Source organism: Diceros bicornis, chromosome 35 (genome assembly GCF_020826845.1).
Source record: "Diceros bicornis minor isolate mBicDic1 chromosome 35, mDicBic1.mat.cur, whole genome shotgun sequence".
Lineage (NCBI taxonomy): Eukaryota > Metazoa > Chordata > Mammalia > Perissodactyla > Rhinocerotidae > Diceros > Diceros bicornis.
This window is the reverse complement of record NC_080774.1, coordinates 31881239-31897468: the sequence shown is the minus strand read 5'-3', so window position 1 is coordinate 31897468 and position 16230 is coordinate 31881239. Positions and strand designations below refer to the sequence as shown.

The 16230-nt window shown below is 55.0% G+C and overlaps 1 protein-coding gene across 2 annotated transcripts; it reads left to right on the top strand.

Moving 5' to 3' along the window:
* The first annotated feature begins 18 nt into the window (after positions 1-18).
* SLC25A1 (solute carrier family 25 member 1) lies at positions 19-2711 on the top strand. Of its 2 annotated transcripts, XM_058532139.1 has the most exons (9): positions 19-209; positions 553-660; positions 756-855; positions 933-1071; positions 1495-1579; positions 1745-1849; positions 2043-2158; positions 2241-2314; positions 2519-2711. In XM_058532139.1, exons 1-9 carry the CDS (start codon positions 125-127, stop codon positions 2631-2633), a joined length of 927 nt encoding a protein of 308 aa, XP_058388122.1. In that variant the 5' UTR covers positions 19-124; the 3' UTR covers positions 2634-2711. The 2 variants fall into 2 exon arrangements, with proteins under 2 accessions (XP_058388122.1, XP_058388121.1); XM_058532138.1 differs by lacking the exon at positions 2241-2314 and having other exon boundaries at positions 105-209.
* Positions 2712-16230: the final 13519 nt, after the last annotated feature.

Genomic DNA, 16230 nt, shown 5'->3' with positions numbered 1-16230 from the left:
CTGGAGCTGACGCCGCCGCCCCGCCCCCCCGGGCCATAACCCGCCGCCAGCGCCCCCACCGCCGCAGCGGACCCAGCGCCGAAGACAGAAGGCTCGGACCCGAGGCCGACGCTGGGCGCCCGCCATGGACGCGCCCCGCGCTCTGGCGGCCGCCGCGCCGGCCCCCGGGAAAGCCAAGCTGACGCACCCGGGGAAGGCGATCCTGGCAGGTGGGCTTTTCCGTGATACGGACCCCGGCGCGCCACGCCGACCCCACCGGCCCCGCCGCGCTTCCGGGTGGGCCGGGGACGCCGAGGCCCCGCCTCACTTCCGGGTCGGGCGTGGGGCGCGGCCCTGGTCCCCAGCGGCGCGCGGGGGCTCGTCCAGCGTGTCGCCCCTCCGCGCCTCGCCAGAACAACTGGGGTGGGGCTTGGGGACCCGGCGAGGCCTCCCCGCGGTGCAGGCGCCGGACAGAGTCCGGGGCGGGGGAGGGGCCTGGGTGCCGGCGGTAGCGGGCGGGACGGCGGGGCGGCAGGGAGGGGGTTTCAGGGCCTGGGTCCTCGCTCCCCGCAGGCGGCCTGGCGGGCGGCATCGAGATTTGCATCACCTTCCCCACCGAATACGTGAAGACGCAGCTGCAGCTGGACGAGCGCTCGCACCCCCCGCGCTACCGGGGCATCGGTGAGTAGGGGCGGCCCGGGAGGGCGGTGCGCTCGGGGAGCTGCGGGGAGCGGGTCCCGAGCGCGGCGGGCGTCGCTGACCACGCTCTCCCCCAGGGGACTGCGTACGGCAGACTGTCCGCAGCCATGGTGTCCGGGGCCTGTACCGAGGCCTCAGCTCCCTACTCTACGGCTCCATCCCCAAGGCGGCAGTCAGGTGAGGGGGCTGGGGCGGCAGCAGGAGGGAACCCCGGCGGCAGCAGCCCCTCTCACCCCGCTGCCTCCTGCCTCCAGGTTCGGGATGTTCGAGTTCCTCAGCAACCACATGCGGGACGCCCAGGGACGGCTGGACAGCACACGCGGGCTGCTGTGCGGCCTGGGCGCCGGCGTGGCCGAGGCCGTGGTGGTCGTGTGTCCCATGGAGACCATCAAGGTGGGGAGGGTCTCGGCAGGAGGGAGCAAGGTGTGCAGGAGGAGCTGTCTGAGGAGCTGAGTGCAGGAGGCCCTCAGAAAGAGCCTCCTCTGGAGGGTGGACTTTGTCTTGAAGGCAACGGGAAAGGGTCATTATGATTTTTAAAATAGACTTTTGTAAACAGAAAACATAAGATAATATGGGTTTGCTGCCTAAACTGTGGGAAATAGCAAACATAACTGCAGAGACTTCTTAGTAAGGCAGACTCGCTTGTCTCCTGGGAACTCGTGTCCCATGGCAGCCTTGGGTGGCCCTGTTTCCAGGGAAAGAAGTGCACCTCTAACCCTGGCCCGACCTTGTTGGACTTGGGGCCTACAAGCCACGTGGCCAGGTGTGCCCTCCCAGGGTGGCCTGGGGCCAGCACCTTGCTTTCCTCTATCTCAGGTAAAGTTCATCCATGACCAGACCTCCTCCAACCCCAAATACAGAGGATTCTTCCATGGAGTCAGAGAGATTGTGCGGGAACAAGGTGAGCCACTCGGCCTTCCTCCTCAGGTGGGGTCAGGGATCTTGGCCAGGCTGGAAAGAACCTGCACTTCCCCTTCCTTCGTTGGTGCTCCTGCCTGCGGCTCCCCTAATCCCCAGATGGGACTTGGGAGGCACCAGTGTGAGCCTCACGTCTGCCTGCCCCCAGGGCTGAAGGGGACATACCAGGGCCTCACAGCCACCGTCCTGAAGCAGGGATCCAACCAGGCCATCCGCTTCTTTGTCATGACATCTCTGCGCAACTGGTACAGAGGTATGTCTGTGACTGTAAGACCCCATCTCCAAACCTTTGGGGCTAGGCTCCCCCTCTTTGGGCTTCCCAACCAGGGCCCTGCCCCCTGGGGCTCCCACCTTCATATGCCCTGGTCCATGCCCCACCCCAGCCCTCAGAGCCAGCCCTTTTAACCTCCCATTACCTTCTGACCACAACCTTCACCCACATCCAGGGGACAACCCCAACAAGCCCATGAACCCGCTGATCACCGGAGTGTTCGGAGCTATTGCAGGCGCAGCCAGTGTCTTTGGGAACACTCCTCTGGATGTGATCAAGACCCGGATGCAGGTGGGAGTGGGGCCAGGAAGATGGATGGGAGCTTGGGACAGGGGCTGGCTGCTGAGCGTTGTGGTGTGCTGGTGTCCTACAGGGCCTGGAGGCACACAAATACCGGAACACGTGGGACTGCGGCTTGCAGATCCTGAGGAATGAGGGGCTCAAGGCGTGAGTGGGGGAGGGGCAAGGCTGTTGTCCCCACCCAGACCCTTCCTGGCCTTCCACCTGCCTCACTCCAAACCCCCTGCCAGCCGCAGCCAGCCCCTAGGGAATCCTTATCTTTAGGCCCCTGTTCCTGCAACGTTTGGACCCTCCCCCCGTTTCCAGAGGCACTGTCCTTCATCTGCCTTCTCACATTTTGTCTCCCCCCAGATTCTACAAGGGCACGGTCCCCCGCCTGGGCCGGGTCTGCCTGGATGTGGCCATTGTGTTCGTCATCTACGATGAGGTGGTGAAGCTGCTCAACAAAGTGTGGAAGACTGACTGAGCCCCAGGGTCTGCATGGGGCTGCCCTCAGGCACCTCCAGACCAGCCCCCACTGCCCTCTCCTCACGATTCCAGTGCAGTCCAGTGCAGTCGTGCCAAAAGGCCGCCTTCCCCTGTCCCTTGCACTCCGTGGCCTGGGTCTCTCCCTTGTGGCCATCAAGTTTACGTGTCCCATAGTGCCGTGTGACCTCTGTGGTCTGTGTGACACTTTGCGTCCATGAGTCTGGCTGAGGCGGGGTGACCCTCTTGCCTGTGAATCTGTGCCCACTTGTCCATGTGCTTACTCATGAGCCGTGTGCCTGTGTTTCATGTTTCGTGTCACATGACCCTATGCCCCACTTCCCAGCGTGCCCATGTGGCCTGGGTCCACGGCCCTGTAGCCAGGGCCCGATCCCAGCCTGGTGCCTTCCACCCAGCAGGGGCACCCGCCCCGCCTACCATAGCTGCCTCCGGGCCTCAGCCTGGCCTCACCGCATTCCAGGGGCTGTGTGCCCCCTGCTTCTCCCGCCACTGGCCTTAACTGGTCCTCGGGCCCTCCCTCTGCCTGGGACAGGGTGGCACCTACCACTCAGGACCACCCTCCCGTGGCAGAATAAACTGGATCCTGTCACAGCCTCCTGTCCCTGTGCGCACCCATCTATGGATGGGCAATGATGGCCATGCCTCTGCAAGGGGCAGGCCCACCCTTCACCTGAAAACACTGGCCGGGGGACAGGGAAGCTGGGCAGCAGGCAGGCTGGTGGGTGAGCCAGCTGTGGCCACAGTCTCAGCCCCCTGAGACACCTGGTACCAGGCCAAGGAACATCTGGGCTCCCTGCAGGCCTTGCCTGTTGCCTGTGGGCAAGATCCTGTATGGTCAGCTGGCAGGCAGCACTGAGTAGGGTGGACAGCTGGTGGTTGGGCCTGGGAGACAGTGCTCCCAGGCTCTTTTCTGTCCGTCAGCCTGAGGCCCAGCCCATTTCCTCACACCCTCATGGTTTCTCTGTGAAATGGTCTGCTTGTGAGGAAATGCTTTGGGGCATCCAGTTTCTGGTCCCCCGAGGCTCTGGGCATGGGGCCCTTCCTCACTCCCCCCAGGCTGGGAGGCAGCTGCCCTGGGGCAGGAGGGGTGGAGCTGCCTGACCAGGACCCTAGAGGTGTCTCACCCCACAGCCCTGAACCTCAGAGGAAGGTGTCTCTCGCTGGAGTACCTTCCCCTCAGGACCCAGGCACAGGTGAGCCAATCAGGGCATGGAGGCCACAGAACTGGAGGGTCCTTGTGCCTTGAGGCCCCTCCTACCCTCCAGATCAGGAACTGGGGACTGCACCCATGAGCCAAGTGGAGGAGACCCAAGCGCAGCACGGGATGAGCCAGTCCCCTGGCTGTGCAGGGGCGGAAGGCGCCTTCCTGTCCAAGTGACTCCATGGGTAAAAGTCATGCAAGGGTTTGGCTTGGAATGGGAAATAACTTGCCAACAGAAGCCTCCCAGTAGGCAGGTCCTGTTCCTGGAGCTGCTCCTTTTGGGGGAGAGTGCCCCACCCCAGCAATCTCACATAGCCCCCAGATCCCTGGAGTTGGGGTACAGGAGGTCTGGGGCAGATCTGAGGGCCTAGTGTGGGCTTGGAGGTGCCAGGGGAATGCAGGGTTTTGAAGGACTGGGCCATGAGTTCTCAGGGCTTGCAGGAGACACCAATCTTTGCCGCAACAGAAGAGAAAGGGCCCAGCAGCTAAGCGCACACGCACACACACACGCCCAGCAGCTAAGTGCACACACGGCAGGAATCCACCAGGGTTAGAGCCCCAGCCCCATGTGGGTTGAAAGCAGGTGGTAGGCGGCGCTGGCTCACTGCACAGGCCACTGAGGCTGGAGGCACACGTGCCTCCCCCGGGGCCTGCCATCCAGAACCCCAGCTCCCCATTTGTTCACTGTGTGACTTGGGCAAGTCACCTCACCTCAATTTCCTAATCTGTGAAATGGGGTGACACAAGGCCCCACCCCAATGGGTGATAAGGGTGAAATGATGTAATCAGGTGCTTAGAACAATGCTTAACAGAGTAAGCCCTCACAAATGTAGCTTTTTGGGGGGGGTTGCAGGAGGTTGTTTGCATTGGCCCAGGGTTCCAGGTAGTTCCTAAAGCAGGCAAAGCATAGCAGCTGGGCCCTGAGGGAACCTGATGCCCCCAAATATTGATCTCCAGGAATGGCATCCACTCACTGCACACCAGCACCCCCAAGTCCTGTCCCTGACCCTCTTCACAAAGAGGAAGAGGCCAAGGCTGCACTGGGCTGAGAGCAGGGCATGGGGACCTACACCCAGGAGCAATCTAGCCCCCATCCCTCTCTTCCCAGGAGGGGAAGGCACTCTGCCGAAGCTCCAGTCTCCTCTCCTGTGCCCCACAGGACAACATGGACAGTAAGTAGCCCAGCCAGAACAGTTGACTGAGCTGGGTGTGAGTCCCCTGGGGCCGTGAGCATGGAGGAGCCCCCCACCCTGGTGGAACCGCATTTGTTCACACATCACCTGAAGAAGTAGGCAGCCTCAGTTCTTGGAGCTGAGACCTGAGAGAAGAGGGGCAGGAGGGGAGGGGTGTCCTGTGTGCAGGAAAGAGCTTGTATCCCTGGGCTGACGGAAGGCCAGCAAGGCTGGAGGGAAGTAAGCAGGTGGAGAGCAGCTGTAGAGGCAGGCAGGGGCCTGGAGGGAGCCTGCATTTAACCAAGACTTTGAAGGCTGCAGAGAGGAAGCCGGTGGCAGGCGGCCTCTGCCCTTGCGGTGATGGGGGTAAAGAGGCAGAGAGATGTAGGCAGATCTTTGAGTAATCAGGAGGCCAAACGGACTTCCAGCCTGGTCTCCCCTTATCCCGCACCAACCTGGATACACAGGCCAGTGTCGGGGGGTGGGGGGAACCCCAGGAGGTGCTGGGTCTGCATATTAGAGATGTGAGCTGAGTGTGGAAACTCCAGGTCACCATATCCCGCCCAAAGCCAGCCTCCACTCAGTCTCAGGCAGCCTTCACCATCTGGCACAGCCTCGAGCCTGGGATCATCACAGAATGTGCCCATGAGGGGCAATGGCCTGCGAGACAAAGCAAGGGAGCAGAGGGTGAGATGGTGGCTGCTCCTGGGGCAGGGCTTGGCCAATCTCCAGCCCTGTCCTCACAGCTGTGGGGCTGTGGATGGGTGATCTACTCTGGAGGCAGAGGCCCTCAGGCAGCTGCCCTCCAAGGGCCCCCCACTTCCTTGAACCCTCCCCTCACCCGGGGGATACAACCCTACCACACTGGGATCCCATGGGTTTTTCCATGTCCTTGTGTAGGTGATGAATGGCAATCAGAGCATAGCACACAAAAAACCCAGTCACTTCTGACAAATCTCCTATTAGCCAACAAAGAGAATTCTGTCTTTGGGGTTGTGCCCTCAGCCCTCACAGCCAACACAATTTCAGTTGAGGATGCCAGAGCATTTCCCTCACTGACTTCCTACATGTTTGCAGTTTCCCTGGACAGGGGTCTTTGGTAAGGGGCACAGAATCAACGGGTCTGAAAAACTCCTGCGTCCTCAAGATCAGGGAACAGGGACTGGGCACACCAGGGAAAGGACAGAGATGTAGGCACAGTGGAGAACTGGCCACAAAGGACCGTGGGAGGACCACAGAGAACACTCAGGATCGTGGATAAACGTGGCCTAGGCCAACAATATGTGTGAGCCATGGAAAACATGGCGGCCCCTACTGTGGCCTTGTAGCTCCCCTCCTCCCACGCCTCCCTGAGAGCAGCCTCTCCTCTGCCCAGATCAGCCCAGGCCCTGACCCCTGACCCTCCCCAACTGTTGTCATTTTTGTCTCCTCTGCCTGGTAGTCCACACCTATCTCCTACTTAACCCTCCATTGGCCAGGCCTGCATGGGAGGCCCCATTTGGCCACAGGGGTCTCATCTCCTGAGGTGACCTCAAGAGATAAACCATCCTAGCCCCTCTGCTTCTAAGCACTGCTCCGATGCCTACCGTGGCCGCCCAACCCCTGGCTGAACAGCACAGCCTCATGAGGCTACTGGGGCCTTGGGCAGTTTTCACAGGATGGCTGGCTTGGGGCCCCTGAAGCTCTCTGGCTAGCCTGCTTGCCCGCCCCTAGCGGCCCTACACAGGCAGACCGCACCCCTGGAGCCTGCTCCTCCACCCGATGCCCAGGACCGGGCGAGGCACCCCTCCTCTCAGCGCCCCATCCCCAGGGCTGTGACGGGGAAGGTAAATAAACTGCCCGCGATCGGGACTCGAGGCTTATCTCTCGGGTCGGGCCAGGTCACGGGAGAGGGGGTGGGCCTGCCAGGGCCGAGGGGAAGGTCGCCCCTGGCGGTCACCCGTTTGCTCCCCCGGACGGGTTGCTAAAGCCGCAGACCATCGGGGCCTCTCTCAGCATCCGGCCTTGGAGGTCCGGAGACGGTCGCGGAGGCACCCAGGAGGCTTCCCGGGCCCATTTCTGAAGGAGGAACCGGGTTTTCCTGGCCCTGGGCACGGGTAGGCACGGCGGGCGCGGGGCCGGGACGCGCTCACGGAGGACACTAGGACGGTGGCCGGGACGCAGGCGCCCGGAAATCGGGGCGGCGCGCGCTGATGGCGTCACGGGCGCGCGCTGGGCCGGCGCAGGGCGGCGGCGCTTGCCCGCGGCCTCGGCCCTCAGTGGGAATGGCCCGGGTCTTGGACCGTTAGCGAGCCCCTGGCCATCACTGTCACCAGGCTCTGGTCTTCGGATTTTCCCGCCAGTGCCCCGACCTCGCCCGCAGCCCCCGACACTCGGCACCCGGCCGGCTCAGTCACCCTCGACCACCCTTCCCGAGTCACTGACGGCGCCTGCCCCGACGACCGACTTCCCACGCGGGGCGCTGCCAAGGGCGCCTCCTGACGCGCCAGCCTGAGGGGACACCCCCCGCCTGCCCCCCACCTGGAGATCCTCAGTTTGCCAGGGCTGGACTTCTCCCGCGGCAGCCTGCTCTTTGCATTAGCCCCAGACGCTGCGCACCGCTGTTTCTTCTCCCTCACCCTCGACCTTTACTCGGTGATTCGCACTGTCCTTCGGGCCCCGCCTGATCTATGTGCAGGTAGGGGGGCCTGTTCCCCTTTCCCTGCACAGCCCCCTCACCTGGTTACCTTCCTGTGTCCTCAGACCCAAGCTCCCAGAGGGCTGAGCCTGGGCCTGTGGCTCACCCTTGTGTCCCCTCCACAGGGCCTGTGCTGGAGAGACGCTGGTCACTGCTAAGTGAAGGAAGGACTTTCGACTGTGTCTTTTCCTTCCCCTGCATCTTTTTGCTTCAGTGTCCACAGTCTCAGCCATGGGAAAGGAGAGAGGGTCAGGGGATGGGACCAAGAGAGCTCCACCAGCCTCTCCACTGCTACCCTCCTCCCTGTCCTGCCTGCCTGGCCAGCTCCAGTCCAGCCACCTATTGCCACCCATAGGCTCTTGTAAGTCACAGTGGCCTTGCCACAGCCCCATAGAGGAGGAAGCCAGGGAAACCCTATGGTGCAGGGACACCCCTCTGAGTCCCCCACTCTGGGAGCCTGTCATTAGCAACCCAGGAAAAGGAGTGGGGGCAGGGGGCATGTCCCTACAGAAGGCAGCAGTAAGCACAGGCTGCACAACTGGACAGTGGTGCTTCCTGGCTGGACATTTCCTCCTCTCAGCCAGCCCCATTTCTCAGATGGGACAACCCAGGCAGAGACAAAGGACCCATCTGGGACCTCTGGAGGCCCAGGCCTCCACAGCCCCACCCTGCCCCATCTAGTGAGAGGGGGCTAGAGATAAGCTGTGGGAGAGGCAGCAGGTGCCATCACATCAGCTCTCACATCAGTGAGTCGATCAACAAAGATGCCCCTTAGGGGTCCATACCCTGGGAAGGGACCCCAAGGGAATGATGGAGGATCTGCAAGCGATGGCTCCTTGCTCGTCTCTGTCAGCATCTCCCAGTCTGTGACCTGTTTCCTGGCCACACATGACGGGGAGAGGTGTATGCCTTGCTGAGGAACACAAGCTCAGTGGGAAGGCTGTCACCCAGGGCCACAAGGGGTGATCAGGGCCAGATGTGGAGTAGGGAGGGGGACAGGATGAGGAAGGGCTGGCCAGGAGAAGGGAAGGGTGTCCCCGAGAATGGGCAGGGGCTCTGCTCCCTGACCTCCCTGGAAGCCTGGCAGGGGCCGAGAGCTGTGCTCCACTGGCACCTGGCGGACCAGGTCCACACGTCAGCTCGTTAGCCTGACCCACCGAGGTGTTCATCCCTCCCTCTGGTACTCAGGACCAAGCTGCGCCCAGTACAGCTGGGGACACTGAGACCAGCCCCCAGGCCTGGGCTGCAGAGGTCCCATGGTCCTCTGCCTGGCGGTGTCCTACACTGCATGCTCTCTGCTGACAATTGAGCAGCCAAAGCAGATTAACCCTGGTGCTTATCCCCCCTAATGGTTTCCGAATCCCCGGCGCCCAGCAGCTAAGCCGGCCTTTCTCCGCGGCAGCAGCCAGCCCTCCCCAGCGGCTCCAGCCTCCCGGCTGCGCCGATGCTATCTCAGCCCGGCGGCCGCGGGTCCTGCGCTAATCCCCGGCGCTTGCTTTCTTCCCCATCCCGCTCGAGATCAGGCCGATTGGCGTTTGATTACGGCCGCTATCAAGGGCCTCTTTGTGCGATCGGCCCTAAATCTCCTAATTCCGTGATAAAGGAGGCATTAACGCGGGTTTGCTGCAGAGAAAGGCACCAGGACGAAAGAAAGCAATCAGGGGAATCCTGATGGCCTCGTCTGCCCGGCTGGGGAGGGAGGCGGGAAAGGGGGCTGGGGAAGAGGAAGGGTCGAGGGGCTGCCCTGCTGAGCGGAACGCCGGGTCCCCATCTCCTGCCCGAGTCCTCCTTCCCTAGCCCTGAGCTGCGCCCAGGACCCGCTACCCACCTCCACCCTGCCTGCAGTTTCTGCTGCATACTGAGGAACCACACCTCTCTCCTCTAGCCTCACCCCTGCACTTGCTGGGACCTAAGCCCCACACCTCCCTGGACCTTGTTGGGCCTGCCTTTTCCTCCCAGCCTCTGGCTGTCTTAAGCCAGTGGTCTCTCAGGACTCATCTCTACATCTGCTCCTCCATGGCCTCTGATGCTCCCCCAACTTCTCCGGATCCCCCCATGCCCTGCCCCCCATCTGCCCCTCCTTTTGGCCACTGACCAGCTTTGACCAGTCCGGGATGCAGCTGGGTCTGCTCTTCAGCCTGGGAAACAGAAGTGAGGGCAGCCAGGAGCAACTGGGATTGTCCAGCCAGTATGTGCAGAGGGAGAGGGCCTGAGACCTCTGGTGGAGGCCAGGTGGGGTGAGCTGACAAGACCCCTCTGCGGAGGCCACACTGAGCCCCACGGTGGGGCTGAGAGGGGCTGGGCTGTGAGCTGGGGCCAGGAGAGAGGAGGCAGAGACCCAGTGGGGCAGATGGACGGAGGTGTCAGAGTCCAGGGGCTGGAGGACCACGGGGACGAGGCAGCTGATCCTCTTATCCTGCGAGTTTGCAGCAGCGGGAGCACCATGATTGGATTTGCGTTGGCAGAGATCCCCGCAGCCTCTGTGCGGAGGCTCATTTTGGAGGTGAAAGTGGCTGGGAGTGGGTTGGAGGGCTCAGGTGGCAGGCATATTTGGCTAGCACTGAGAGAGGGGCAGTGCAGAGGGGCCAGACAGGGGCGGTAGAACTGATGAGATTTGGAGGTGGGGACCTAGGGGAATGTTTGAGGCTTGGGGAGCTCTGGGGGCACGTGAGCGTTTACCAATCGTGGGTGGGTGGGCCACTTACCTGGGTGGACAGGTGTGCATTTACCAAGATGAACAGTAGTCTGGGTGTGCGTTTACCCAGGTAGCTAGGTGGAAAGGCAGGCCATATGCCGAGACGGACAAGAGGGCATCGTGGAGGCCGCTGGGATTCTCTCCAGACCCCTCCAGTGGTCAGTGCACCCACCTGCTGCTCTGAGTGTTGGTAGCTAACAGCACACAGCTGCCTCCACCTTGGAGCATTAAGCTGGGTGATGGAGCCACCTATACAGCAGCCCTCCAAAGCTGGGGGCAGAGCTCCGACAAGGACTGACTGGCATGGAGTACAAAAGGCCCGTCCCTGCTTTGCCTCAAGGGGGTTCGAATCTGTGAAGCGGCCTGTGTCTGCCCCAGTGCTTCCACGTGGGATTACATGGACACTGGCCTCTAACCACAGAGCACCTTCTTGATCAGCCCTCTCCACTCCAGGGTGACCAACCATCTCAGTTTCCCAGGAGGAAGGACTTTCAGTGTGCAAATGAAGATGGTTAGTCACCCTGTGCTCCTGCTGTAGCCGCAAAAAGAGATGTTGAAAGGGCCGGCCTGGTGGCGTAGTGGTTAAGTTTGCGCACTCAGCTTCAGCAGCGCCGGGTTCACGGGTTCGGATCCCAGCTTCAGACCTACGCAACACTCACCAAGCCATGCTGTGGCAGTGTCCCATGTACAAAATAGAGGAAGATTGGCACGGATGTTAGCTCAGGGACCATCTTACTCAAGCAAAAAGAGAAAGATTGGCAACAGATGTTAGCTGAGGACCAATCTTCCTCACCAAAAAAAAAAAAAAGAGAGAGAGAGGTGTTGAAGACTTCAATTTTTTTCTTTCTTTTTTTTTTATTTTGTGAGGAAGATCAGCCCTGAGCTAACATCCATGCTGATCCTCCTCTTTTTGCTGAGGAAGACCGGCTCTGAGCTAACATCTATTGCCAATCCTCCTCCTTTTTTTTTTTTCCCCAAAGCCCCAGTAGATAGTTGTATTTCATAGTTGCACATCCTTCTAGTTGCTGTATGTGGGACGTAGCCTCAGCATGGCCGGAGAAGCGGTGCATCAGTGCACGCCTGGGATCCAAACCCGGGCCGCCAGTAGCGGAGCACACGCACTTAACCGCTAAGCCGCGGGGCTGGCCCTTCAGTTTTTTTCTTATAAAACCCTGAAAAGACCATCAGTCAGTAACAGGTTTTGATCATTACAAGTCTAGGGTGTATTTGAGCTAGATTTGTAACCTACCACATAAAACTCTCTATATCCTATTATTCATCCCAATGAGCCAGGCAGAAAAGAATTTACTTTATTCTTTGGAATAAAAAGAAATCATTGAAAAATCATCATAAATTAAAAATATATTTAATTTCAAGGAAAAAAAGAAACAAAAATAAGAAATACAATTTTAATAAAGAAATATTGTGAAAACTCAAGTACATTTTTCAAAACATAAAATGTTGAAAACATAAACCTAATTCAGAAAAATGTTCTGTACTAAATGTAGTAAGCCTCCAGATTTTACACTTTAAAAAGGATCTTGAATTACAACAGCAGTAGCCCCAAGGAAATTAATATACCACTCTCTTTCATCTTTCTGGAGTCAAGAAATTTTTTCCCAACTTGCACAATCCAACTTTTAACTGGGGTACAGTCAGAAGGGCCTGCCAACTTCTGTGAAAATTTATCTGAGCATGTGATGCTGTCATAAAGTTTCCATTTTGTTCAAGACAGAGTGACTGCCATGGGATTATGAACTGTGCCCTCACCAGTACCAGAGATCTCACTTTGTAGATTACTGGGCCCAGAGCTATGGCTCAAAGAGCATGATGGGGGTGAGGAAAACTGACTCAAGGATATTCTGGTTGACATGGGACACTTCAGCATGGGAAAAGCCATCACCTCTATCACTTGTGAAAGCAAAGCACAGGAAAAAACACACTAAAGTTCGAGTTTACTTTAGAAATATTTAACCATTGACGCTGCTACATAATCTTTGTTTTTTAATGCTACATGGAAAGTTGGCCAATCACAGAGAAATAGTCCATGCTTCTCGATATTGGTGTGTAGACATTTCAGCTATGTATATACTGGCCAATGCTCTACATATATGTATGTGCATTATATATCAAGAGTTAAACAAATAGTTGAAAAATAAAACAAAAAAAGAGATGTTGAAGTCCTAAGCCCTTGTACCCAAATGTGAACTTATTTGGAAATAGGGTCTTTGCAGATGTAATTAAGATAAGGTCATACTGGTGTACGGTGGGCGCTTAATCCAATATGACTGATGCCCTTATAAGAAGAGGAGAAGAGACACAGAGGCAGACACATCAGAGAGGAGAACGCCACATGAGGACACAGACATACAGAGAGAATGCGGTGTGATGACAGAGGGAGAGATTGGAGCGATGCATCTACGGGCCAAGGGACACCAAGTATTGCCAGAAACACCAGAAAAGCAGGGAACAGATTCTCCCCTAGAGCATGGCCCTGCTCACACCTTGATCTTGGACTTCTGGCCTCCAGAACTGTGACAGAATAAATTTCTGTTGTTTTAAGCCACATAGTTTGTGCTACTTGGTTAAGGCAGCCCTAGCAGACTAATACAGATTTCTTTGCTCTTCTCCTAGGAGCACACCCTCAAAAATAAGTCATTGAACAAGAATCCCCATGTCAGGCTTTGCTTCTAGGGAACTTGACCTAAAACAGTTGGTACCAGGAGTGGGTGGTCCTAGGGAACTAACTCTAAGGATGACTCTCTGAAATTGGATCCAGCTGGTGGCAGTGAGGGACTATCACTGGTGGCAGGTGGAGAACTGATAGTCTCTGGGATGGGTAGGAGTGTGACAGTGAAAACTGTCAGCTGGGAGACCTGGGAGAGGAGACAAGTGGAAGGGGAGGCTGCAGCTGGTCAAGGGTCATGGGCACCTGAGTGGGAGGGGGAAATAGAAACTCTGAGAGCTGTGGGACTGAGTGGCTATTGCAAAGCACTGCTGATTCCTTGAGGAGAGAACATGATGCTGAGAAATGTTAATCAGCAGCATAAAGCAAAGTGTGAGTGTCATAGGCCACCAGGCACATATCAAGAGATCTGCAGCCAGATGGCAGACAGAAATGAAGACTAGGGCCCACACTTAGTGGAACACAGCAGAACTGCAGGCAAGGCAAGGATCTCAACTTAGACCAGTCTCTTGCATGCAAGTCAGGGCCCTGATGGTGAAGGCATGGGACCTGACACATGATGTGTGGAGATCTGGGGGTGCACTGGAGGACTTTGAACCCCAGACTCCCCTGAACCCTCTGGGCCTGCAGAAGCTATCTGGGAGGCTATTACAAAGAAAGCTGCTGTTAACATTCAAGTACAAGTCTTTGCATTTTCACTTCCTTTGGGTAAATCCCTAGGAGTGGAATGGCTGGATCATATAGGTTGTTTAACTTAGGAAACTGCCCTACTGTCTTCCAAAGTGGTTATTCCTTTTTACCTTCTCACCATGAGTGTTATGTCATCTGTAAATAATGTTACTTTTTCCTTTTGGATCTTTATACCTGTTATGTATTTTTCTTCCTTTATTGCACTGGGCTAGGACTTCCAAGACAACATTGATTAGAAGTGGTGACTGTGCAGAGGGAGAAAGTCAAATACCATATGATCTCACTCATAAATAGAAGATAAAAACAACAGCAAACAAACACATAGAGACCGAGACTGGATTGGTGGTTACCAGAGGGGAAGTGGGGAGAGAGGAGGTGAAAGGGGTAATTAGGCACCTGTGTGTGGTGATGGATTGTAATTAGTCTTTGGGTGGTGAACATGATGTGATCTACACAGAAATCGAAATATAATGATATACACCTGCAATTTATATAATGTTATAAAACAATGTTATCTCAATCAAAAAAAAAAAAGTGGTGACTCTGGACATCCTTGCCTTATTCCTGATCTTAGGGAGAAAACGTCCAGTATTTTACCATAAAATGATAGTAACAGTAGGTTAACTGTAGGTTGTTAATAAAGTTCTTCATAATATTTCTTTATCATCCTTTTACTGTCTGCAGAATCAGTGGTGGTATCCCCTCTTTTATTCCTGACATTGGTAATTTGTGTTTATTTTTTCTGATTGAGTCTAGTTTGTCAATTTTGTTAATCTTTTCAAAGAACCATGTATTGGCTTTGTTAATTTTCTGTATTGTTTGCCTGTTTTATATATTATTGGCTACTGCTCTTATCTTCATTATATCTTTCTTTCTATTTTATTTTTTTAATCTTCTTTTACTTGCATCTTAACATGGAACCTTATGTCGTTGATTTTATATCTTCTTTTCTAACTTAAATATTTAAAGCTATAAATTCCTACCTAATATTACTTAAGTTGCACATTGCAAATTTTGATATATTGTACTTTTATCATTAAATTTGAAATATTTTCTTATTTCTCTTTTGACTTCTTTTTTGACACATGAATTATTTAGAAGTATGTTGTTTAGTGTCCAAATATCTGGAAATTTTCTAGATATTGTGGTTTTTATCTACTTCTAACTTATTCCCATGGTTGAGCAGAGACTGAACTCTGTAAGATTTCAATCTTTTGAAATTTATTGAGATTCACTTTATGGCCCAGCATATAATCTCTCTTGATGAGTGTACCATATGTACTTGGAAAGAATGTGTTGTTCTCCATTTGTTGGATGGAAGGTTCTCTCAGTGTCAATTACGTCAAGGTGGTTAGAGGTATAGTTCAAGCCTGTAATGTCTTTATTGATTTATTCCAGTTATTCTATTAATTAACATAAGAAGGATGCTAAAACTCCAACTATGATTGTCATTTTTTCTATTTATTCCATTAATTCCATTACTTCTGGTTTCATATATTGTGAAACTCAGTTATTAGGCACATACACATTTAGGATTGTATATCTTCCTGATTAGTAGCCCTGTTATCATTATGAAATACCCCTTTTTATGTCTCATAACAGTCTTTGTCTTGAAGTGTAGTTTTTCTGTTAGGAATATTGTCGCTCCAGCTTTCTTAAGCTTGCCATTGGTAAGGCATGTCTTTCTCATCATTTTACTCTCAGCCCCTCAGTGTCTTATGTAAAGTACGTCTCTTGTAGGCAGCATGTAGTAAGGACTTAGCTGTTTTTTAATTCAGTCTGAGTCTGACAATGTCTGCCTTTTACTTGGAATGTCTGTTCCACTTGAATTTAATGTAATGATTGATGTAGCTGAATTTGGGTCTCCTGTTTTACTCTTTGTTTTCTGTTGGTCCATCTGTTTTATTCGTCTATTCCTCCTTTCCTGCCTTCTCTTGACTCACTTTGACATATTTTAGAAGTGCATTTTAATTTTCCTATTGGCTTTTTAGCTATACCACTTTGCCCTTTTTTTTTTTTAAGGGTCTTGCTCTTTTTTTTTTTTTTGTGAGGAAGATCAGCCCTGAGCTAACATCCGTGCTGGCCCTCCTCTTTTTGCTGAGGAAGACCGGCTCTGAGCTAACATCTATTGCCAATCCTCCTCCTTTTTTCTCCCCAAAGCCCCAGTAGATAGTTGTATGTCATGGTTGCACATCCTTCTAGTTGCTGTATGTGGGACGTGGCCTCAGCATGGCCGGAGAAGCGGTGCGTCGGTGCACGCCCGGGATCTGAACCCGGGCTGCCAGTAGCGGAGCGCGCGCACTCAACCGCTAAGCCACAGGGCCGGCCCCGACTTTGCCCTTTTTGCTGGTGGCTGTAGGAATTACAGTATGTCACCTTAACCTTTTGCAGTCTACTTAACAGTTAATAGGGTACCACGTCATGTGACATGTAAGAACACTGAGACTCTATGGTTC